The sequence below is a fragment of the Strigops habroptila genome, chromosome 2 (assembly GCF_004027225.2).
Source record: "Strigops habroptila isolate Jane chromosome 2, bStrHab1.2.pri, whole genome shotgun sequence".
NCBI classification, from domain to species: Eukaryota; Metazoa; Chordata; class Aves; order Psittaciformes; family Psittacidae; genus Strigops; species Strigops habroptila.
The window spans coordinates 96,224,240-96,250,482 of NC_044278.2; the positions used below are offsets into that span (position 1 = coordinate 96,224,240).

The 26,243-nt window shown below is 37.1% G+C and overlaps 1 protein-coding gene across 4 annotated transcripts in view; it reads right to left on the reverse strand.

Annotated features, from left to right (window-relative positions):
- Window positions 1-26,243, reverse strand: part of INTS6 (integrator complex subunit 6) — a 45,850-nt gene that overhangs the window by 14,675 nt on the left and 4,932 nt on the right. For all 4 annotated transcript variants that reach the window (XM_030472240.2, XM_030472249.1, XM_030472266.1 and 1 more), the window contains 4 exons: window positions 10,620-10,709; window positions 2,350-2,533; window positions 1,190-1,315; window positions 174-328 (listed from right to left, as the gene is read on the reverse strand). In XM_030472240.2, coding sequence (XP_030328100.1) covers window positions 174-328; window positions 1,190-1,315; window positions 2,350-2,533; window positions 10,620-10,709 — 555 coding nt within the window. The remainder of the gene's footprint in view (window positions 1-173; window positions 329-1,189; window positions 1,316-2,349; window positions 2,534-10,619; window positions 10,710-26,243) is intronic.

A 26,243-nucleotide genomic window follows, 5' to 3' on the forward strand; every position in this document is an offset into this window, starting at 1 on the left:
TAATTTATCTGATTAAACTGTAAAACTGGTTTACAAGTGTCATTCCTTCTGGGGTCACACTGCTTTTACAGTTGCTACAATGAAGCACATATCTCAAGATTTAAAAATCAGTGAACAGGAAATTCTGGAATATCCCCCCAAGCACAACCCTTTGCCTTAACTTCAGTACATACCAGCGTTGGAGAATTTTGATCTGGCCAAAAGGATTCAGGAACAGGCCAATGACCTATAGGAACCCCAGTTTTAGGGTTTGGTCTGACATAAATAAGTTTGTGACAGCTGTGCCAAGGTTGGGGTCCAAAAGGTCTAGATATATCCACCTGCCCATCTACACAAGAAAAAAACTTTATGAGTCAAAATAGTGTTAAAACTCAGAGTATTAAACAACTTCTGTGAAGAGTTTAAGAATTATACCCCCAGGGAAGCTCTTCCTGCAGTTAATATTATTTCTAAGAATAGCAGATAGTTGTCAGTAAGCATTTCTGCAAAAACCCAGAAACTATGAGAAACCAAATAAGCATTGAATGTTTACAGGATGAGAGCTGAGAAAGCTAATTATCTGGAGCCCTTATTAACAATCAGTTTCTTTCTCCTCCTATTGTTATTAACAGATAACCTTCGAATCTCCGTGCATACAAAAAACAAAGAAAAGATACACATGACTAATACTGCTAGACTTTTGATTGCAGCAAAGCAGGATTAAAAAGAATATACCACAAGCACTTCACAATAACATCCTAAGATGAGCCCAGCTTAGAAGCCACTTAGAATGAGAAGTTAAGGCTGCACTGTCATATTTGCTATTTTAACTTAATGCAGCCCCTTTACTACATTAAACAGAAGGAGATGTGTATAAACCCACAGTATTTCCATACCAAGCTATTTACATTTCTAACTGGAACTACTGCTTAAAACTCATGAACCCATTAAACTATCCTTTATGTGAATAACTGCATTTAAGACTACCTGAGCAACATGACCAAATGGAGAGGTTTTACACAGCGTTTAGCACCTATAGCCAGAATTTTGAAAAAGTACACCACCTGCTCAGACAGAACAGGTCCTTTTTACAGTAATGTCTTTTAAACTGCAACGTTTTACCTTCTGTCAACTATTACATGAAGTTTGCTAAGTTATATTGATAGTCATCCCTGCCATTTGATCTCACACTGTAAAAAATGTCCAGTACCGTCAATCGGTGAGGGATCCGGTCCAGCTTTTTCAAAATTTATTACCACTCCACTTTGCACTTTTTGCACCAATGACTCAAGACACTGATTTAGCATTCTTGGAGAACACACACAATATGACCGACCTAGAACAAAACAGTCAAGGTTGAAGTTGTTCAGTGTTTCTATCCCTAATTTTAACTGGGATCATTTAAAACTGTTCACCCACCATACACATTGATTTATGTATGGATCACTGATTTAAAGCTTCCCCCAAACACTCCCTCTTTGTTTAAGCAGAAAGGCAGCCTAGTGGAGCAGTGAGTGTTACATGCACCTCATTGGAAATGTTCGGGTTTTAGCCCCTTAATGACTTTAGCTCAAATTCTTGGTTTCATTCATGGAAAATGGGCTCCCCCTTGTGACAGACATCAACACTTAACTGTCCACGAATTGCAGTCAAAGCATCATCATTATAGTCTGATATGACAGTCAGAAAGCAGTGGAATGAAATCCTTTTGGAATGTTTTTTAAATCCCTTTGCTCTCCATCACATCCCCTCCAACACACCAGAAAAATCACATTTTTAATATGTGACGTGATCAAAAACTTTTACGAACAAAGTATAAAATAAATGCCTGAGTTTGGTCTGGAATATAATTTCTAAAAGGTTAAGAATATGAGTTATGATGGAGAGAAAAGTATCGATTTTTGCAGAATTATTATGCATCTGCATTACAGGAATTCTGCATTGCATTCTGTATGTTCTGAAGGGGAGGGGGAAAAAAACAAAGTAACTCAACACATTTCCTTCACTTTTGGCTTCTTTAGATCACAGTATGACAGGAATTTAGCAAAACTGTACTGCAGAAACAACAATTCTTACAATTTTTAATTGTGATACCAAGATGTGTTAGAAAAAGTTAAGTTTTCTCTTCCAAGAAACTGCTAAGGAAAGTAGATTCACACTCTTCTAAGGCAGGTTACATTAAGTTGTGTGTAGCTTTAATGCAATAAGTGTCTTTAGTTTTATTATATTGGAGTCCTGAGTTCTTATAAGTAATATAAGAACTTAGAAATACTTATTCCACAATGTGGACAGGATTAATAAACTTAATAAATTGAATTAATTTTCATTTTCAGAAAGTATTGACTTGGCAAAGGAAACCAGGGCACTCACCCCCTGTGACTTCGCACATAGGTGTGATTGCGGAGTCATCCACCGGTACCCCTGTCATCTGCTCCGATTCTGGTGCTGTAATACCAGGCAAACGGAGAACCAAAGCAAATAACCTCTGATCCCATCGAAAGGGTTCCTTAGTCAACTCACTTCCAGGTAGAGGGGAATTGAGGGGTAAATGGAGCTGAAAAGGAATTTATACCTGTTATAATTCTGTTATATGAATTTAAATCTGGATATACTGCTTTATAAAAAAAAAACAGGTAACACAGTGATGGCAACTCACTCCATACAAACATATTTATAACCTCTCCACAGATACTTCTAATTTGATTCAGGTACTGTACTTTAATCAAACCTTCAAACATTTCAAGGCAAAGTGATGCATGAAGTTGAGAGTTACAAATTGAGTGGGAACAATCACTTTTTAAACCTGATCTAAACTTCAGAATGAATAGAATATTTTCCTTAGAATTTCAGCAGTAAGAACTGCTTCACTGCAGCATTCTTTTGTTCAGTATTCCACAGAACAGGCCCATTCTCAGCTCAGTCTTTTCCTTGATTCTCCAAGGTAAAAAGCAGAACTGAATGAAAAGGTAATGTTAAACTAAGATGCCTGCAGAAGAAATACAACTTAGGTGTAGTTGCTCAAAAAAAATCTAGCTGCCAGGATCTCTTACTCCAAAGAACCCAGCTCCAACAAGTGAACTAATGCGGTAGTTATGTTAAGGAATCAAAAGGCAGAGATTTTACGTAACTTGAGTATATCCCACAACTGAACTCATGCCTGTCCTTTAGATAAAAGCTTAGATTAATATTAAAATCAACTCTGAAATGCAAAATGAGTCTCACTTATAGATAATAGATAACAGTAGAGAAGACTACCCATACAAGGAAGAATTGCTTGCCATGTGCCATTGTGTTGCCTTTGTCCAGAAAGAACTACACAGAAGTTTTAGTTCAAAATACCAAAGATACTATCCAGGGACATACAATACATGGGAGCATTTCTTTTCACTTCACTTCCCAGAAGAGACAGTAAATAGATTCAAGTTTCAGTCTTCAAGTATGCTGTACTAAAAATACAGCAATTGATAGGATATTATTTATTAACCACTAACAGCCAATAGCCAAAGAGACTAAGAAAACATTTAAAATTCCCAGGGTTAGTGGCTGTTTTACAACTAGTTAACTGAAACAAGTTTAAAATAAATTAAATAAATAAATAAATACATAAACTCAACACATTAGCTTCTCTGGGACAGCACAAGGCATTTGGAAAACTCTAGCCTCTCTTTTCACATCCAGGTACCTCACACAGACTAGTGGGAGAAAGAAAGCTTACCAAAACATTCAACTACAGAAGCCCTGAACAGATAGACTAGACTCACAGCAAGTAAATATTGTTTCAGAATATTTGATAGATCTCTGGCTGATGATACCACTGTCAGTATAAGCAAAATTCTCCTTTCACCTGGAGCACTTTAGGCATGACTCACACTAAGAGCCAAAATACAAGCTGAAGCAGACTCCAATGCTTCCTCAAACATTTTCCTTCTCATGCAGCGTTCAGAAAATTCCAGTTCTCAATCTCAACTCAATGTTAGCAAAGGAAACTACTAGTCTGTTCCAAAACTTGATGCAAGTCCACAAAAGCAGCCATGAAGTTGCCTTCACTTTTACTTCATAGTATTTAGCTAAGGAGTTTGCAACAAGCTGTTGAAAATGTTTCTATAGAATGGTTTGGGATGGAAGGGACTTAAAGACATTTAGTTCCAACCCCCTGTCATAGGCAGAGACACCTTCCACTAGACCAGGTTGCTCAAAGCCCTGCCCAACCTGGCCTTGAACACTGCCAGGGATGGGGCAACCACAGCTTCTCTGAGCAACCTGTGCCAGTGCCTCACCACCCTCGCAGTAAATGGCTAACCTCAATCTACCCTCTATCAGTTTAAAGCCATTTCCCCTTGTCCTATCCCTACAAGCTCTTGTAAAAAGTCTCTCTCCAGATTTCTTGTCAGCCCCTTTAGGTACTAGAAGGCTGCTCTAGGGTCTCCCCGGAACCTTCTCTTCTGAACAACCCCAGGTCTTTCAGCCTGTCTTCATAGGATCGGTGCTCCAGCCCTTGTTGGCTTGTTTTTAAGAGATTAACTTGAAAGCATTAAACCTAATTTCCAAACTGGAAACCTCGGCAATTTCTATTTACACAATTGAAAACATCTCATACTGGGAAAAAAAACATGTCTTCGTGTTTGAAAAAGAACCGATTGATACATTCTCAAAGCCACAACAAATATGACAAACCCACTCTCATAACATGGGCAAGAATCAGAACACTTTTGGTTTATTACTGATTCACATGCATGTGTTTCCTCTTTTCACACAAAAATCCAACAATGTCTGCCTGGCAAAGGGAACTCAGTTAAAAGAATGGCCACTTAGTAAGCAGCCTAGCAACCTGGCTGTAAGAGGACTCAACTGCAAGCACTACACGATCCTCACTTGGGGCTATTACTAAGGAACACTATGCACCAAGCTTTCCTATTTAGATCTGGCCAAACAGAGACTTACTGGCTCTGAAGAGTACATTGCATCTGCAAAACATGCCTATGTAACAGCACTGTTTTTCTTTAGGCAGTATATATGCATATTTTTAAATATATTTATATATAAAGCACCAAATTGGACCCTGCACCAACATCATCCTGAGTTCAATTAATCTCAATCTACAAAACCTTTCTCTGGCTCAGCTTGTTATATTGAGGGAAAAAAACCAAACAGTACTCAAGAGCAGACCACTGTGTTTTGTATTCACAGAAACATTTTCAAACTGTAAGATGACATGCAAAGCCACCAGAATCAACTCAAATGTCCTCACTTTCTTTCCTGCAGTTCAATTCCAGCTAAATTTAACATCCATGTTACTGGAGAAGCTACAGATCCAAACCAGGCCTCATTATCCACAGACACTAGTATCTTGGTCTTCTCACCGCCAGTTACTTTTTTTTTTTAAACTAGTATTGTATTACCATAGCAACTGCATACCTAGCAGAAAATAAGATGAACCTAGAAGTGTACATATTGCATTTCATTTCTCTTTCCCCAAGCATATTTCAATATGAAGGCATGCACATCCTGATCGTTGAGAAAAAGACAGACTGAACAATTTAAACGAAGGTTATTTACCAGCAATGGTCTTCAATATGTTATCTATATATAATCACATATAAGTGTCCTCCCAGCTTAGCGCTAAAAAAACAGTTGTTTTGTCTCAACACTAGGTTTTAGGAGCATACACAAACCCTGCCATTCCCAAATGCCATAATGCTACAATAAGATAGCAATGTGTGCCTTATGCCCCTCTTCTCTGCCTTTAAATCCACTAAAATGAACCAAGAGGGATTGGAGGACAACCTTTTAGTGAAAAGATCTTAAAGAACCCTATTATCGGTGAGCAGGCCTTTTGCTTATTCTAAGTCCATGCTTCTACATATATTTATGCAATCATAAGCAGCAGCACAGCTTGAAATCCTCAAAAAACAGAGAATCCTGGAGACCCTAGGTTGAATAAAAGCTAGGCAAGCATTAGAGAACTCTGCAGTGGCAAGGTAGTTGGTGAAAGAGAACAGCTATTCTGGCAATGACTGCACATACAGGCTTACACATTACAATGGGCAGCGCTAGCACTGCTGAAGGTTTAGTACCCAGGTAACTACAGGCAGCTCTATCTTAGGAAATGTCATAAAAGGTTGTTACACACTTAGGCACTTAAAAATAGCCATACAGTCAACTTCTCTGTCTAAAATATTAAAAAAAAAAAAAAAAAAAAAAAATCAATCTGCAAGTAACCTTCTTTGAAGGCTTTTCTGGCACACATAAAAAGACAAGACACATCCAACATTCCAAGCAAATGCCGCATTTCATCCTGAAGGACTAAGAACGGGCAACAAGATTCAAGCCCAGCTGAGAAAACAAACCCTTGATAGACTGAGTAACTCTACTCAGAGTTAACAGCATTTTGTTTTCCTATCTTTTCCATCCAATTGCATGCAGTTATAACACAGAGAAAGCCACGAATTGTTCTTCCAAATGAAATAACACCACAGAGGCACACTAGGTCAACTGACACACCATGTTAATGATACACTATACTTGGCCATTCTGATGCTAGCATTAACCATGAGCAAGTGCACACCGAGCTGATAGTTACATAGAATTCACAGGTCAAGAGCTCTGGGGCTCAGTGCCAAATGCTGTGATCCTGGCAACTGCTGCTAACAGGAATAACACGGACAAGGATGGACAAGAACATACATCTAATGAGAAGTGCCACATATTTCTTGCAGAATTTGTTTAGAAATCAAGATTTTTATCTGGAGGAACTACGATTAAAAACATGGCGCATTTACAGTTCCTGGTTACTCTTGAAAGTAAGCAGGACCTTGCCACTTGTCAGAGTTATTACAGCAGGGATGCAAGATGATCAACCTTGGGAAGGATCAATGTAACAATGCCAAACTGTTCTGGGATAAGGAGTCAAGAAAATCACTGATTCTTCCTGTAAGAGTCTCTTATAACTGGAAAATCAGAAGAGTGGCAGCATGGAGATGCCAAACAGCATTGCTCATGCTTTTCGTTTGCATGATCATTCATCAGAATGTATCAATAGCTCAATAACCCAGTTTCAGTCTTGCAAACAGGAGCTTAATGCTTTCTCTTTAAACAGAGGGTATGTAGAAGGAAGATAAAGAAACATAGCTCAGCAGCTGCAAAAATGAAGTACGACATTTTATTTCATAACAAAGAGCAATAAGAGAAATCCCCTAAAGCAATTAAACACTTGTTAAAGGAAAGATCAGGAAAGGGCGTAGACTAAATTTGACGGATCAGACCAGAAGTGAAAACCACTCAGAGGAATTCCTAGCATGAGACCAATAATTAATAATGGTATTCCAACAAAACGAGCTCATCCCTTCCTCATGTTGTGACTGGGACAAGGGAATCCAGGGAAGAATCTGGTCAACATGCCACACTGAATGTAGAACTGGCACTGGGACTCTTCAGTATACTGGCACCGGCACATTTGAAGTCAGTGCCAGATGGGACAGGACTGATAATCCTACTAACTTGTGCTAGTGGAGATGATAATTGCCTAGACTACATCATCTGCATCTTCAGTCTTGAGGAACTACATCCATGAGAGACAAAGTAGTGCTGAATGGGTAACGCTCTTTATCTGCAAAACCCATATTAAATTCCACAAAGGAAAGCTTGACTGCTTCACTCTAGGGCAAATGACAGTGTTCCCACAGTGATAAAGCTGATTTCATTGGTAAGAATACAAATGTTCATCTGAACGACAAACCTTTGAGAAAACTTGCCTCCAGGTTCCAAGCTGGCTTCACACGGAACAAAACCAACGTTCTGTCAGTTCTCTTGTACGTAAGTTTTAAAAGAACTAAAAATATACTGCCTTAGTCCATAAGAACTTTTACATAGGAAGTAAAAACTTGCCATAGCCAGTGGGATATGATCACTTCCAACACCGACTCTGAAAAGCCTCTCCAAAGTCAAACCCAAAGAACAGAAGAAACATTTCAAAGCGACTGAAAAGCTTTGTTATTGAACAGAGGAGCAACAACAGACTTCTGTATCTCCAGGGTGGTGTTACTGTACCAATTCTGCTTCATTTCTGCATGTCCAACTTGAGAGCTAACTGTAAAGGACACTCAAGCCACACCAAATAAAATTCTGATCAATGGGACACACGTTGACAAAAGCAGAAGATCGTCCCTGAAAGACAGAAGCACCTTTGGATTCCTTGTTCCCCTGCTCTTTGGTACTGTTAAGGACATTCCTACCAGTACAGCTATGGCAAGAGAGAAAAAAAAAGATAAAACCACATCCATTGCTGGGTATGAAATACATACTTTGTAAATACATATGGAAGAGCACTCAAAGAAACTTGCATTTTGTCTTGCAGGAAGGAAGAGCAGTGGTCACTTTCAGCTCCTCCAGAAGGCAATGCCTTTAAGTTTGCTCATTTATGAAGAAATCATTAGTTCACTATCATTAGTAGAGTATCTACATCTCTAGAATGTAGCTTAACAATCATCAAACCACATAGGTGTCAGATTTGGCCCAATGTCACAATCATGATACTAAAACTCTGGGTGTGGCACACACTTACCAGCCAGCACCGCTCATGAGCCAAACCTAAATTTAGTAGGTTAAAGCAGCTTCCAGAAAACCCATTTTCTCAACATAAGTTAAAACAATTTAAAGATGCGAATGTGCAACCAGATAGTTGCCTGACATAAGAAAATGTCTTCATGTGAAGACAAAGGTGAGAAAGTTGTACCCACATTTGAAAGAAAAGGAACATGAAAAACTTGCTGGCTGTAAAAAATCCTGACTCTTGTTGTAAGCAGAGACTTCATGACAGCCAATAGAGCTTTCTTACCCAAACCATTTTAGATAAATGAACAAGATGAAAGGGAATATTAATGTAGAATCACAGAACTGTGTACATTAGAAGGGACACATGAAGGTTAGACAGTCCACAGTCTTCTGGTTGCTCAGGGTCTTGCCCGACTCAGTTTTGAGCATGTCTAATAATGGAGATCTCACAATCACTGGACAATATATACCAGTGTTCAATCACCCACACAATTAAATTTTTTCCTTAATATCCTTTGGTACAATCAGCAGCTGTTATCTCAGCCCTGTGCACCTCCAAGTAAAGCTGGGCTCCCTCCCACATTAAGTTGTTGCAGATGGTGGCAAGATAACCCCCCCACTCCCTCAGGCTTCTCTTCTAAAGGCAGAACAAATCCAGTTCTCAGCCTCTACCCAGATGTCATTTGCTTCGCCCCTCTGAGCATCTTTGTGTCCCTCACTCCAGGATGTCACCTGACAGCAGACAAATTGCTTCTCCTCAAGAAAGGACTTACACAGCTATGTGATTACCCAATTAGCTCTTAAAAAAGCAAACCAGTATTCTACTCCTAACAGCACTAAACGTTGTAGAAGGCTCTAAAAGTGTCGCACTACCCCTCTGTTTAATTAACACTACCTCACTGACAATCACTGTAAATATGAGGCTGCTACTCAGTATTTTGGATCACACCCAGTCAATCACCAGATTAAACCGAAAATAGTTTAGTGGGTAAAAAGAGATGATGAAAGTGAAGTCTTATACAGACAACCTACTTGGTATCGTGGATCCAGGCATTCCCTTTCAGATACTGGCTATGGCTATTTGTCAGTAGCCCGTATAGAATTATGTGGCAATTCAACTTTTTTCCTCTAAGTCAGACAATACAAAAGCACCCAAATAACACTTTTCATACAAATGACTTCTGTAAATGCTGTAATAACGTGATATAATAGAGTATTAGAAGAAATTTGAGTAACTAATACATGACAAGTTAATCTGTATTGTCAAAAGCGTTGTACCACATGGAAAAATCTGAATCTTCTCCTTCAGTTTTAGGACAGACCTTTGGATATTAACCTTAACAGATCTTAGGGATCTGTTGTTGTTTGGTTTTTTTACTACTGCATGGAATGGGTACTGAGCTGGCCAGACCAACCCTACCCTAGTGACCTCTTTCATCTTTTTAAGGAAAGAATTCAAAACGGCCAGTAAGTTAAAATAGTTCAGTGCCTCAGCATTTCCTATAGCTCCAAGTTTGCCAGATGTCTGAGCAGGTACTCACTCCAGTAAATTAAGATCTAGTGTTTTAAACTGCTCTACAGACTTACTTTGAGAAACATTTCTTCAGCTCTTCTCTTGGATAAGGACACTACCAATTTGATTATAATCACTTTAAGAGCCCAGTGTGAAACAAGTAAGTATTTTATACACTCCTTAGTGACCACATCCTTTGGGAAATCACTACGTTAAATTGGGTCTGTACATAAAGAGCTTATACCTAGACCAGCTAAAGACATACATGCTTTACAGAAATCCATTTTTCTGTTTATTAAGTTGAAAAGCAAAAGCGTGAACTCTCTGGATAGAAATAGCAAAATAAGTCTACTAAGCAGACCAACAGTTGGACAACGTGCTTCTGCAACATGTGATAAGGAAAAAGAGCTATTCAGATTTTTGTAGTACTTCATAAAATTACCTCAAGTAAAAAGGAAAAAATATGCAAGGTTAAGGTATTAATGAGCATACTCTTGAGTCATTTATGCTCCTACTGTAAAGAGTATTCTAACACAAGGTTTAGTACACACCATTGTACGCAGAGGTCAGATCTTACCTCTTCCTGTATCCCACTAGTAGTAGTTAATTTACTTCCATCAGTAACTGTTATAATTATTGCTGGCTCCAGAAAAAAAGGGTTTCGTCCCTAAGGGAAAAAAAAAAGACATTTCATTTAACATGCTGTAGCAAATTCAAAAGCTTCTGTTCAGTCCTTAAACAGCCACTGATACCCACCAACAAAACAATGAGGCCAGAGGTATTTATTCTTATGTACTATGTAGTAGAGTGCTATGGGTTTCTGAGTCTTTTTGCAACTAGGCCTTGTAAAGCTAGACACTTTCTATCTCTGTATTCAATAAATGCATACAAAAACATGGCAAAAATGGTTAACTTCAAGAACAATGCGTACTGCAGTATTCTGACAAACCAGCAGCTGTTTAGAGGAACAACTGTCTCTTTAAACCAGAGATACTGTCAATTCCTCCTATTCCAGGGTTGATTTTATGTGTGATTTAATTACTGTGTGAACAACTAAAGCATTTGCATAGTATCTGTGATCATGATCTCCAGGTTAAGAACTAATACTCTAGGTATTAAGGAAGACTCTGACATGAATAGTACCAGTTATGTTTTGACCAAAGTGGTTCGACCATACACATAAGACTTCAGAAACAAATACCTGAAAAATAGATGAGCTTTCTATAGACATTTCTGTCATTGAAGACAGAAATATACAAAAGCAAGACATTCTGTGATGCCATCAAGACATTCAAATAGCCTAGCTGTAACAAAAAAAAAAAAAACACCCTTCATTTGCTACTGCAATTTCTTTTCCTACTGTTAGTATATTAGAAACCTTCTGTCCCTCCTGAAAAAAAAATAGATCCCAAAGTAATTTAAGCACATGAATTAGCCCAAGCCCAGGTAGCACACTCCACTCTAGCCACGGTTAAAGATGCACCGGATAAAAGCCACCACAAGCTTTTGTTTAGCGGGTTCTGCTCTCCTACTGCCAAGCTTAAGACCTTGATTTTCTTCTTCAGAAAACAATACAGAAAAATACAACGAGACCCACAGCCTAGTTCTGCTTATAAAGACAAACAATCTCATGAATGCTTACAATTTACTCTAAAAACATGGGGAGAGAACTAACAAGTTTTAAGACAAAGACATTTTAAATTATTTTTGATTTTTTATTTTTTTTAGAACCATTTTAATATCAGGGATCATCTACTGATTGTGTGCTTAGAATAGAAATATCACCTAATGACTTCTAATATATTTGGTGAGGGATGTCCAGCTTCAAGTAGCAACACCACATTTATGGTGATCAGCTTATTATATCCAACAGAAAAATTAAAACTTCATTTGCTCAATATTTTCTCAACTTTTTGTGAAAATCCTGAAGTTTTCTTTTAAAACAGCATATCATTAACACAGACCAAAAATATGCAAAAACAAAAATCAAAGAGGGAAGATCAATCTCTCCCTCGAAAGCTAAGCTAGTTCATAATCCAATTTAAACAATTACTTAAAAGAATTTAAGGACTCTTAAAATAAACTCAATTTTAATTAAAATAATTTCCTAAGAATATTTTGCCTTATTTAATTCTGAAGAACAGTTATGGTACGTTATCCTGCCATCTAATAGTTCACCACAACTGCAAAACATCAGCTGGAAGCTAATTATGTTGCACTGAAATAATATCGAAAGCTGAGTTTCTAACTAGAGGAAAAGGATAATTTTTCTCATGAATACTGAACGTAAAAATACTTTAATCCTATTGCTAATAAATTATTGTAAAACAAATTGACAATTGATAAAAATAACAAGATTTCAGATTTAAAGTATCATATGCAATACTCTTTAGGTCAATATTCTGGTCCAATTTGAAATTTAACTATTAAAACTTTTGTCTCCAATAGCCCCTATTACCCAGATATCCTCATTATCTTAAATGCTTTTGTGTACCTCAACTATAACCATTCTCAATTTTACCCACCTAAAATTTAAGCCTTAAATTTAAACACTTTGGGCTCAGAATGATTATGAAACTATAATGAAGGAAACAAGAAATTCTAAGCTTCAGCTCCCTCTTCCCCCCTCTCCCTCCCCGCCGAAAAATGTCTGAAGGAGAAATTACTTCATCTTCAGTCTATCTTTTATAATTTCACAAGCATTTTACCTGTACAATGGATGATCACCAATATCCTAATTCAAGCACCAACTCACATAGCAACATATTTACAAAAGCAAGAACCTCTTTCTACCAGAACAATACTCATTTGTAGCCAGAGTAACAAGTGATTTAAGAATCTCTGACCCCAAAGACAAAGTAACCCACATTTCCACATGTATCACCTACAGGATAACTGAGGAAACACTAGTAGTGCACTGTTGCAAAGTTTCCCCTTGAAATCTCCTTTTCACTAGCTAGATGTGAAAATACAGTAGTCTCAAGCTCCTTGACTCATCAATACAGCTCTAAATATTATCCTTTCTAGAAAGAAATTATGAAATCAAGTCAAAGTACACTATTTACCATTGAATTATTTAAAGACAAGTGAACAGAGCTGAATTCACTCAGCTGCACTTAGCTTCACAGCGTCATGCAATTTAGAAACACGAATGAATGTATCTACATTCCACCTAAAGGAGCAGGAACATAATTAGCATATGTCAAGGAAGAATTTCACATAAAATGCCTATTATTGAGGTTTACCATTTTTGATTAAGAATCTCCATGACATTAATCTTTTAAGAACACCACTGACTCTTCTGACCCCACTCCTCATCTTAGCTATACGAAGGCACATAAACCCAGTATTAAGTCAGGTATTCAAAAACCCTAAAACCTACTCAACCTTTTTATTTATACAAGCTCTCAAAACTCAAATGTTTCAGTAAATTTGGCAAAATGAAATTCCAGAAGACTTACGCTTACCAACTTTTTGAACTAAGCAGTAGCAGTTTTGTCAATTACTGTTTTAGAACTTTATTTCAACCTAATGAATCTAATTCTATGATAATCAAATTATTTTCTATTGCTCTTCCTCTAGAAATATACTATTAAAACCCTTTGAAATTACATGTCTTAGAAAAACCATGTTCTTCAAAATATGTAGCAACACAGACTGTGAATGCACAGGAAATCAATTCAGCACAGCTCAATTATTTTAGTTACACAGTAGAACAGTGGGTGCCAGAGCATACATTATGAGATCTTTGGCAGCTTACAGGTATGCTGAAACGCACTGGAAATCGGCTCAGCATACCCAGGTAAATAATATGCTTGTTTACAACTTACTCTGACAACTAACTAATCACCATGAGGTTTTTTCCATTTCAAAAGCAAAAATAATCCAGCAGCTAATGTTAGTATCATCTTACATTCCCACACAGGGTAGTGTAAGATTGAAAGTGTGAAACCCTGAGTTCTTAAAGTAGGGTAAAGATCAGCTCAGCCTCAGTACCAATACCTTGGGAAACATAAGGGCATTGCTCACAATTTAAGCTAGCATTATATATTCTTTATATAGAACATGTTCAAAAACATTCTATATATATTCTATATTACATATACATTCTAACAAGCACACAAGGAAAGACACTTCTGTTCTTGCAATACTGTTTTCAGACAGATTATAACCACTAATAGTGGATAAACATTTTGAAGTCTAGAAACTCAACCACTACATTTAAACTGTGGCAATTTGAGTCCCAATTCACTTAGGGTACAGTAAATTTAAAAGTATTTTCAAGTTTTAATTTATTTTAAACTCTTATTTTTAAATAGATTTGCTTCTAAACAAGAATTGTGGAATAAATAATATTATTTCTTTTTCCAGCTGGAAATTCAGTGGCAACTAGCTCCCACAGGGACTTCAGCTAATTGCTGCATGTAGGCAAATTGCCTACATTGGTATCCTTTTCAGTCTGAATAGCTGCTATGGTAATCTGACTGCAAATTCCTTTCAATAATACACTTTTCACTCTGAAGGTTACTAGCAGAAGGAAGAAGCATCTAAGGTTTTAGTGGCTAATCATCCTGTTCAACCACCAAGTATTGTAAAGTTGTACAAAAGGATTTTTTCATTCACCTACAATCTGCATTTTCAAGGACTGGTAGGCACAAATCCGCAAAAACCCACACACACCTCTTTTTGGAAGTTATTTAAAAATCAGCACCAATACCAGGGCAATCCTGCAAGCTTGCTAGGCTAAAAAGGAACAAGCAAGAGACTCAAAGCCTTAATGGTAACTTACGATACACAACATGCATTCTTTTGAACAACTTGACAGCTTCACAACTCTTTGTTCCAAATCCCAAAGCAACTCAGCTACATTGGCTGCCGTTTTTCCAGTGTCCAGCTGAAGTAGTTCTGTGCTCAGATGATACACAACAAATTCAGAGCTGTAAGCACCACACAGCTCAGCAGCGGTCACAGAAAGAGGCACAGCCAGCCCACTCCAGCTTGAGTGATGCTTTCGAAGGTGATGCTTGATCTGATCGAGCCAAAAGTGTACCAAATTATCAAGACACATTATTATCTGGTTAAGAGTCTCAAAACTAAGAATTCACTTTCATAGGCAACTGAGCTTAGCAACAAGTTTCAGCATGACTAACACATTCATGGATTATTTCTTTTTCTTCTTCAAAGTGTGCAGGTAAAGTAATTCAAGAGCTATTGCAACCTTTAGATGTGCAAGTATACAACATTATGCATGCAGTAAGAGAAAACTGATTTAAGACTATTGTTATCTCAATGCACATATTTCAATATTAATTCCAGAGTCAGAGGTGTTGAAAAACGTACAAAATAGTTGAGGTAGAAACACAATCAAAAAAAATGCCCAGTCAGAGACTAAAAATGACATGTTCAACAAGCAACTACTATAAAAAGAAGTATTTAGTAGTACAAAAGCTTCATGCCCAAGAAAGGCTAAAAGTTGAAAACAAATGTAAACTGACATAAAGTGCGTATTTTTAACAGAACACGTTACTAATCGCTGGGGAAAAAAAAAAAACCCAACTCATTTTTCAAATCACAATGAAATGTCTAAAAGTTATGCTTTCATTGCAGTAAATCACAAAATTTAACAGAAGTTGTATTGCTCATCCACCATTCATTATATATCACAGCAGAGACTTTTTATTTTCAGAAGTATCAGGCCTAACTGCTGGTAAATTTAGTCATCTGTCCAGGAAATACAGAAGTGCACTATCAGTTTTTTAGATTCAATCAGAGATTCTTTTAGAATTCAAAAGGTCAAGATTCTCATAAATGCTCATGAGAATCTGTGAGCAACCATTGTTCAAAAACAATAGTTTAAAATGAAATCTAGAAGTCAGAATGATGGAATAATTAACAACTTTAAAGCTTAAAAAAAACCCCAACCACCAAACACTGGGCTTGAATTTCAACAAACTAAAACTGATAGTCCAAATCCAACACAGTTTTCAATTTTTGTACCTTGGGAACTTAAGTTACCCTTTAGCAAAATCATGAAATGTCTAAAACATTAATTTAACATTTATTAGAGACTTTCCTCTTCACTGCTCAAGACAGAAAGGTACACAGAGGTATTTAACAGCTGCTCTATGCTCTTACAGTCAGCTACATACGAACTGTAGCATCTAGTGCAACTTCTTACTTGTCCTAACTCACATTTCAGCCACTTTGACTATCTTCTATTATCCCTGCAGAACCGATCAATACAGTTGTGAAGCACCGATTGTATTTTATGCATTCACACAATTGTTTCCCAAGTCACAAACACAGGCACCACAGTAGTATTTTAGTGAATTTATAATTGGCAACATAACTCTTCACAAAAACTACTTTAAGATTTTTTCAAATATATGTAGACATGCACCACAGGCATGCACATGTATGTACACACTATAGTACTCAGGAATAAACATGCTTTCTACTTCAGTAGATTAGTACATTCTTTTCTACTAGTTGTTAAGCAGCAAAATGTCTTTAAATGGAAGCTTTCCCAGATGAAGCTATGCTGCATATCACCTAATTAATATTTAGCACACACTAGGAAACTCCTGAATGCAAGGAAGAATATGATGGAGGAAAAAAGAGCAAGGGCAACCAGGTTCTACCAGAACATTTGCTTTGATAAACCTGACTTCTCATAGGATATGTCACAAATGCTCCGTGATTCTATGGCCAGACTGAAAAGCACAGCACCTCTGAACTGCATCATAGTGTTATCCAAGTGAGCCAACCCCTATGATAAAACCAGCTTTGAGACCGCATTTGTTTGCTATGGCTGTTTTAGAATAGAAACTGACACCATGAACAGGAACCACCTCAGAGTGACTTCTGCAACTTCATTAAGAATGAGTAAGAGCTGAAGAACCTACTGGAATTCTGTACAGGACTAAGATCTCTGACAAGTCAGACTTCATGCACAAAGTTGCTAACTCTTCTCTGTTTTGCTGTCTATAGGATTTTGATATATTCCCTTGATGCTGTTGATTATTCAATAGGTAATGCAGTTTTACAGTGGTAGCAATTCTATCTTTCTAGTAGATGATCTGATATTTGTACAGTGGATGTATTTTAAGATCACTTTCAGAAGTCTCAGAAGAAAGTTCAATGAAATCTACACTAACCAGTTCCAGTTTTACACGGGATAAGTGTTTTGAACTCTGTTATGAAGTTTAAGTCATAAAGAAATTTTAATATAAACCAGAAATCTCCCTTGATGCCTGATTAATGGCAAGATAGATGCCAGATCTGTCAGAGATTGGAATCTTACAAAACAACCTAATGAAACACTACTCCAAGAATTACACTACTACCAAGAAAAAAATGCCCAGTGTTTTTCTGAAAGAGCTGCAGGATAGGGGAGGATTCTTGCTATAAACTCTAGTCCACATACATCTGCACTATGGACATACATTCTCTGTCATAACACTGAAACCTTTTAGCTCTCCCTGCAGTATCAAACATGGGAGGACTTATGCTCTACCTCCCTTATGCTAGGCAGCTGGGAATACTATCTCACCCACAAAGACAGGTTTTGGGAAGCACACAGGTAAAGATAATTTGAGGGAGCCCCTTACTATACCCAAAAGAGGAGATCTCTATATCTTAAGGGAAAAACAAATGCTATTAGAATTGCAGATGATAGTAGCAGGTTTTAGAAGCTCGAAGTACAGCCTTCCATGGTCCCAAGAACCATAAAGATCTAGTTCCTCTGTATATGAAACAATATACACACACAAGATGGGTAAAAAGACCAAATCTCTTCAACTGAGGAATGAAGGAAAGAAAGAAGTTTGACAAATGCTGAAGGAGTCTTGACTGAGCCCAAGACAATAACTATGCACTTACAAAAACACCAACTCTCAACACCACCAGTGACTCTCACAAATCCGGACTCACAGTTTTTGTTGCAGTTTTACACCCATAGAAGGGTCTTCATATTTGACCAAAATTGTGTATCACAAAGTACCCCACCTACGTAAACTTGTATTTTTACTTTGTAATTGGAAAACCAGCCAGCAGAGGGGGCAGAAGTTAATAAAATCTATCCCTGTCTGAGGTGATTGAGTAAAAAGGGGAAAAACGTGAGGCATGCTCTGCTTGAACGCTATCTCAAAATACCCAGGAAACAGGTAAATACTTCTCTAAAATTACGTATACCTGAAAAACCCTAAATGATTGTACCAGTACAAATAAGAAGTAATCAATCACTGAACCCTAATGTCTTGATCTAACTCTGTGTTTAATCCAGTTAGTTCACTGTTTCTGACACCAGGGACAGCACACACTGTACACTTTCTCTTTCTTGCTGCCGATTGCCCATCTTTTGGAAGACTCAGCCACAAACATTCAACTGCATTACACACACACTCCCTTTCCTTTTGAAGTTAAAAAATAGTATTCTATCTCCAATTACTTCATCTTCTGGAGAAGACCTTAAACACAGAGTTTTAGGAAAGTCTAATAGAATTTATCAAGATCTGAACTCATGCTTCCATTAAATCACCATCTTTACCCCAAGGAAATGGTAAACACTGTTCAAGCAATCATTGTTTCTCCCGCACTCATTCACACTCTGAAAGTCGGGGTATCAATGCAATGATATTGTACTAAGGATGGCTACCAAAAGACCTTTCCTCCATGACGTGAAGAGATTCCAAAATTTAAATGTAGGTATGTACAGCTGTCCTTCTCTATAGGCTACAGCAAGGTTATTATAGGCAAAGTAATTTTTCATGTCCTAGACAATTCTTTACTTAACTACATTACAAATACCTAAGAGTTACTACAATGCCCAAGGCATGCACTGATCAGCTGCTTATTCAGAATGTGCTATGGAGGATTACAAGGTAGTTACATGGTTTTTGCTTCATCCCTTACTGGCACTACAGATTAGCAGTAGATAAAATTATTTCTGCACATGCAGTTAGGAGATTGATTTGGTGGTATGACTGAAGCTGCCTGTATTTCAGGTGACTGGAACAAATGAGTTGCAGGTTTAAACAAAAAAGAAAGAAACCGCTAGCAAAAGCTTTTCAAAGCAGAACACAAGTGCAACAGCAGACTTTTCCTAAAGCCAAGCCAGAAATCAAACTCCTTGGCACAGCAGTTACAGAATATAAGCATGAAGGGAGCAATCTATGGCTGAAAAAACCTGCCATGTCCATAACACAGACTACATAAATTCCATTTATGAAAAGGAAATTCAAGGTATTTAGGAAAATAAATGGGATAAAAAAGTAATTTGTTCCTCAGTATTTTGCTCCTAAGCATTTTTTTTAATATTTAAAAAAAAAAACATTTATAGCTTCAATTAACTATTGAAGCTCCAAACATGTCATCTTATATCATCCTGCTCAGTCTGAAAGCTCTACAAAAAATCCAAGATCCAGTCAGATATCACTTCTATAATTAAAAATACTAGAGACAGAACTATCTGAATTGCGCAAGACACCCAACTTTGTCCAAAAAACAAAAATCACAGAAATATATTTAAGCACATCCGATGCTTGCTGATACAGAACACAAACTTGCAAGCCTGAGCTTGCAAGTTTGTGTTCTATAGGCAATGATTTCATTGCATATCCATCTTGAAATGTGCAACAAAAAAAATTGCCTGTGCTTCGTATCATTTTTATAGATGCTTATAACCACACATTCTGGGTTTCCAAGTCTGGCACTGAATGTACTGCTTAAAGACTGTGCAACTTCAGTCATCTTGGAATTCTCGTCAGAAACTTTGTGCTTAAAACCAAAAACAAACTAAGAGCAAGAAAAACAAAACAACACAACAAAAAAGCAACCCAAAGCAGCCTGGAAATGAGTCTCAATGCAAGAAATCATCATTTTGGAGTACAAAACCTGCATATTGAATAGTGCACATGTGAAAACAGAAAGGATGTGTGTCAAGGAAGCATTTTTAGACTATGTTCATACTGAACAGTAAAGGAATGATGAATACATTGTAGGATTTACTAAGACAAACTTAAAACATCAAGATACACTGATGTTTTCACATGCCTGAATCACAGGGTTCCAAAAATGTCAGTTTAGTATAAAGGTTTGTCCTGTTTCTTTCATCTAAGAACAAATTTAATTGAGTTCTAAATAACATATTATATAAGTGATAACTTCTTGATTAACTTCTAAGTGCTCCAATTTAGATGAGGTCCTTGGTAAGTTTCAAAACCAATTCAGTCCTTGAATCTTTCACAACCCTGACATTCTCATAAAGAAACAACAACAAACAAAATACATACATAGAATGGACTTCGTATATAGCAAATTCCAGCAAGTGAAGAAAACATTCGAAACATGTTAGCACTGATGTGACAGATACAAGATAATCCCAAAAAGGGAAGAACTTTAACTTTTCCTTATGTTAATTAAAATATACAAACAGCAAAGCAACTGTGATCACAACTTGCACCTTATTTTTAAGTTAATGGAAACTGTCACTTAAAAAAAGATGCACCTTATCAGTTAGTTACCAATTATTAAATGAATCACTACTGGAATCATCTGAAATTGGATAAATCAGCCAAGAAATCCTGGTGGTTTCCAAAGTTATTTGACTGAATATAGCAAATGCAACCTCCTAAAAATAGGTTATATTTAAGCTTTTATAAGCTTAAAAAAAAAAAAAAGAAAAAAAGCTAAAATATCCGTCCATACCAAACAAGACTTTAAAGTCAGCCCCAAAGAATCTCGGTTTAAAGATGATTTTGGTCATATTTCCTAAAAATATTTCTGAATGTTTTATTCCAAAAATAACTGACCTTGTCAAACCTTGGATCAAGTCCCTAATTACTGCAGCCTTTCTGTTTCACAGCAATGACTTTACATAGCTGGTCCTGGCTCAGCCAGTGCAATTCACAGTGCTAAGCCAGGCCTCTGTTCTCCCTATACTAGAGAAGGGTAATGAATGTCACAGTTGCCAGCACGCTGAGTAGGGAAAACACAAAAACAAACAAACAAACAAACAACAAGGGGGAAAGCCAAAGAGTGAGTTGTATACAAAATTCTCCCCACCTTTTCAGGGGTTATCAATCCAGAGTACTGACAAGCTGACAAAGTAGCTTACTGACTCATGAACATAGGGCAATTCTTCTGAATAATGTCCCAAGACTTCCCCACAACTCCCTTTCAGAGTTTATTACCACTACATCAGGAGCAATGTGGCTGTTTTAAAACAGATTCCGAACCACCACAGTTTACAGTCCAGCTTATTAAGGATCTGAATCAATCACTGACTTATTTTCCTGCGTGAAGTCATACTCACAACTTGAAGCAAGTTTGGCACAACTATGATCACAAGAGGCCCTAAGTTGAGGATCAGACCAGGCAGCTAGGCTGAATGTGTCTTACATATAGATGCACAGAGTCTAGTCATCAACCTGGGAATCAAAGCTGTGGGGGCATAATGCTGGAAGAAAACAGCGGACACTTTTCTCTTACTCTGTATGCTGAGCATAAAAAAAAAAAAAAGTCAGTGTCCTAAACTGATTTCAATGATCAATATTCTGGATTTGTTCAGTGTAGCTTTTTGGCTCAAGGAGATGTTGACAAAAGGCACAGTGTATTCAGGTAATTTATCCTCACATATTATTGTTAGACAAAATCAGATTAACACCCTGCTCTCCACAAGCAGTAGCAGTTAAATGTAGACAGAAAAAAAACCCACTATAAATTAAGGGAAATGGGAGTGACTGCACTGAGCAGACACCAAATGTGATTATTCAGGTAAAAGTTTCCTGGCAAAGTCAACAACAAGACATTAAGCATTATCTTCAATGTATATGTCCCTGAATCACCGTCGATTTACACAGCAGTTCCTCCTAGGTCAGTCTTCTAAAAGACCTCCAATGTTAGAGCCATGGAACTATGCTAGACATAATCAACACTTACTTACCTGCTAATCTAGGTATCTACCACTACAGTGCTGCAAGATCCACACTTAACACCCATATTAGAATAACTAGAGTAGGACCAGATTTCCTCTCATACAACCTATTCAGTGCCCCAGTCTGAGTCACCCAAGGTTCCTGACTAAGGCTGGTATCGTAACTTGCAGCCAGCAACTTCTTTACCTGTCTATTTTAATTCAGCTGTAGGCACTAACCTGGTTTCCCCACTGGAAAAATTTAGGCTTAAATCTATAGTGGATTGTAGATTTATGTGAGGTAGGGCAAATCAATTAACTGAGGCTGTGACACTATCTCCAGAATGAAAACAACAGGTGCTTAGATAAGATATTTGATTTCTTGTTAATGTAAGACTGAAATTGCCTATAGAATATATTTTTGAAATTCCGGTCCATTAGAGGCCAACTATATGTTACCAAAGTGATTAAATTATTTTTTGGGGGTTTTTTCTTCTTTTTAATAAAATATACAGGCAATAATAAATAACCTGAAATCCCCTTTGTTGTCAATATTCAGAATTGTATCTGAATATTGTATAAGCATCACAGGATCACCAGAAATCTCTTATGGCTCACAGGCTAGTCCACTTTAAAAAAAAAAAAGAAAAAAAAAATCAAGGATCTTTTAATACCTAGTAAAGGTTTACCCTAAATATACATATAACCATTAACTCCTATCTGCAGTACAAGTTTTCTTTGAATGAGACTGGCCTACACTTCTGACAATTAAAATCAGCACCATAACCACTCAATGCAAACTGGATGTTTGATAAGAGTTCTGTATTAGCTAGATATTAGCACTCACAAATCAGATTAAATTCCAACCTGTTGCATAAACAAGAGATGAAAACAACTTGAAAAAAGGGACAGACAATACAATGTTGAGTAACACAACAGGAAGTGGAAACATTAATACGTTCCCTAAGTGGGAGATGCAGATATGGGGATATTCTATGAACTAAAAGACTCACCATGTTGTTAAAGGTACAGAACGAACTACAAGGAAAAAAGCAACAGCAAGCAAGACTCTCAAGCAACACGATCATAATTTCAACTGAGCCTCAGTTGAATTAAAATTCAGGCACATACACAAATATGTTCTTCCTTTCAAACTTCAGAGAAATGGACTGTCTACAACAGAAACCCAAGACTGAATGTAACTATTCAGTAAGAAAAGTAAAAACTAGCCTAAAGAGAATAACCATAGCAATGGAGACACCGGGAGGGGGGGAATAAAAAATATTCGTGCTTCACAAGATAACCAACTCCTGGCTCTTTATCTATATATGTTTGCTTTGCCTCCCTGACAACTGGCTGTGTTGAAGTGCAAATACATTTCAAAAAGACAAGAATACTTCAACTATGGAACACGTATCTTTAAACACCCAAATCAGAAAGCTAATATATCCAAGGAGTCTATAATGACCTGAGGCAACTAAACTGTTCCAGATAGAAAGTCAAGCCAAGAGATATAATTTTGGCACTCCTAACTGTCCTCAGACTTTCTCTGATGACTTTTTACCAAATTCAAGAGTATCAGCCAGAGGCAGACATCTGTATCATTCGCTTAAGCTTTGGCAGCATGACTGTGCTCACCTGACCCCTAAAAATCAAAGCCACAAGGAACATGTTATGGCACTGCACCTTCCAAATCAATTTTATTGAAATACTGAGCACTTCGAGATTCAAAGTGGTCAAAGATTATTTGACATTCAGAACATGATAAAGTGTCTTCTTTCTGCTAGCAAAACCGATTGATAATTTTCAGTGGAAAAAATAAAGTACTTTTTGTGAGCTTGTTTTAACTTTTTAATTCTTCTTTTAAAAAAATACTGAATTAGAAGTAGACAAGTGATTTTAAGAACACTCAAGTTTGATGTGACTGAGACTTTCAATGAACTTTGTTGCTCTGGGAAGGCTGAAAGGCTTGCAGTTCCACCTCACAACGTGAAAAAACACTTGCAATAATGCCTGTCATAGCTCTCATTAAAGGATACTATACAACAAAACTAACTACAATCCCAAACATTTCAAGAGCGGACAAGATGGTGTGTTTAAAGGTTATAGCCTAAAAAGCATAAATTGGAAGCAATATGCTTGATTTCGTCATGTAGGAGGTGAGAAAGATTGACTTTCACCAGCACCTCACATATAGATCTTTGACATTATCCAGGATATAGGTTTACATGAAAACCATTCCTATTGCACAGAAAACAGGAGACTATAAGAAATCCTCTTATAAGTATTTCTACCATTACCATGCTTAAGCTTGCTATGTTTTCTACTGTCTTAAATTCTCACATTTGATTTTGTTGGAGAAGGGCAGGGGGAAGATAATAGGAGAGCTACTCTAACAGATTAAACCCCTGCCTCTACCAACATGAGAAGCAAACTCACTGTGCAACTCTGCCAGCATGACAAAGCAGGAAATACTAACCTAAACTTTGGTTCCAAATTTGGATGCACACTCAACACAGGCCATTCCAGCGCAGTGTTTATGACCCCAGAATGCCAAGACAAAAGTCATGCTCAAAGGATTTTGACTTTTGAAAGCAAGGAAATCCAGTAGCAATCCTCAAAAACCAATAGAAAAATAAAATTGCTCAACAGTTTAAAGAAAACAGAATGTATCGCTGCAAAAGCATAAGGTGGGCAATGTTAGGGAACAATATTTCATATGTGTGAATGTTGGGGTTATTTTTTAAGCTCAGCAGATCTTACACACAAATAAGCACATAAGCAAGGAGTCAGTCTGCAACGTGTTACTTAACAAAGCTGCTGTGTGCCTACAAGCCCAATTAAACTTGGTCTCCTAGGTATACTATTTACATGTATTTGGAATACTACAGTATTTAAGCCATCATTGGAAAGCATGCTGATGTCTACTGACCAACACTAAGTTTTACTGTGTGAACACATCAGCAATACTGCTGCTGTAGTTACATATGGATCTAACCGTATATTCAGAGAGAATGATAAAGTAGCAATTACACTAAGATTGCACTGTTTGATGGTCACACATGGTATGAATAAAACCCTTGGGAAAAAAAGAAAAACTGTGGTGATGTCATTATATGCAGGACACCTTCCAATTTCCAGGTCAGAAATAGGTCTTTCCAGCCCTTAGCATATTTTTAAGCTCCCAAAATATTCTTAATTGGTTGAATTCCATTTGGATTTTAGTTTGTCTCAAAATGTCTTAGTTATGCTCTTGTACGTATGTGAAATGCAGTGCAGAGAAACAGGCTTTCACCAAGGCTGCATGCAGCCTGGCAAGTCATCAAAACAATGTTTCTTGTAGTAGTCTAGATCCAGAGAGCACCTTATTCATTGCTGTGGATGAAAAACACCTATCCCAAGTCCACCTGGATTACGGAAACATTATAGTCTGTTTTTCTGTTTCAAAACAACTAAGTTAGCATGTCCTTCTGTTACATCGTTTGTTTATAAGTCAAACTCATCTCTAAGCCAGTTTTACCATATCAATAATAATTACGATGCTGAAGAGTATGCGTGAGATACTCTAGTGAGATAAAAAGCTCACAAAAAGCTTTTGTTATTGAACAGTGCTGTTTCCAGCTGCGATATTAAAATGAAATTTCAGCCTGAAAATTTTTGGAAAAATACCTTGATATATCAACTCAACCACTTTGAAATCTGCTCAGGTAAGTACATTTTATCCTCTCAAACCTCATTCTATAAAATACTGCTGAAAAAAAATAATAGTAAGAGACCTTCATTACACAACTAACAAAAGGTAAGGTGAAATACATGGGGCATCAAAGAATCAAGAGCTTTAGCAATTTCAAGCATACATCAGATTCAAGTTTTGGTAGTGCTGTGTTGGTGCTTTGTATGTGAGTATCAAAACACCATTGATACATATTTACCCACCTTAGATTCAGAGCTCAGTCTTAGAAACTTCACTACAAACTGCAAATAACTGAAGTATATAGATGGTCAAATTCAACCATTTGTTTACATTTCTACTGTACAATAGTAATAGCTACGTGTTTTCTGTTTCCACAGAAAGACATTATTAGTGTTTAACCCTTCCATCCACTGTAGCACACTTGTCTCACTCAAAACTATTCAGTTAAATTGTGACTACACATGTACTGCTGAAGCCATAGCTCTAAGATTTAAGAGTGTATTCCAAGAGGACAGAAAATTTGCTAGTAAAAGGCTTGGTATTTCAGACTAACTGAAACAATGGGGAAGCTGAACTGGAGAAAAATCAATCAG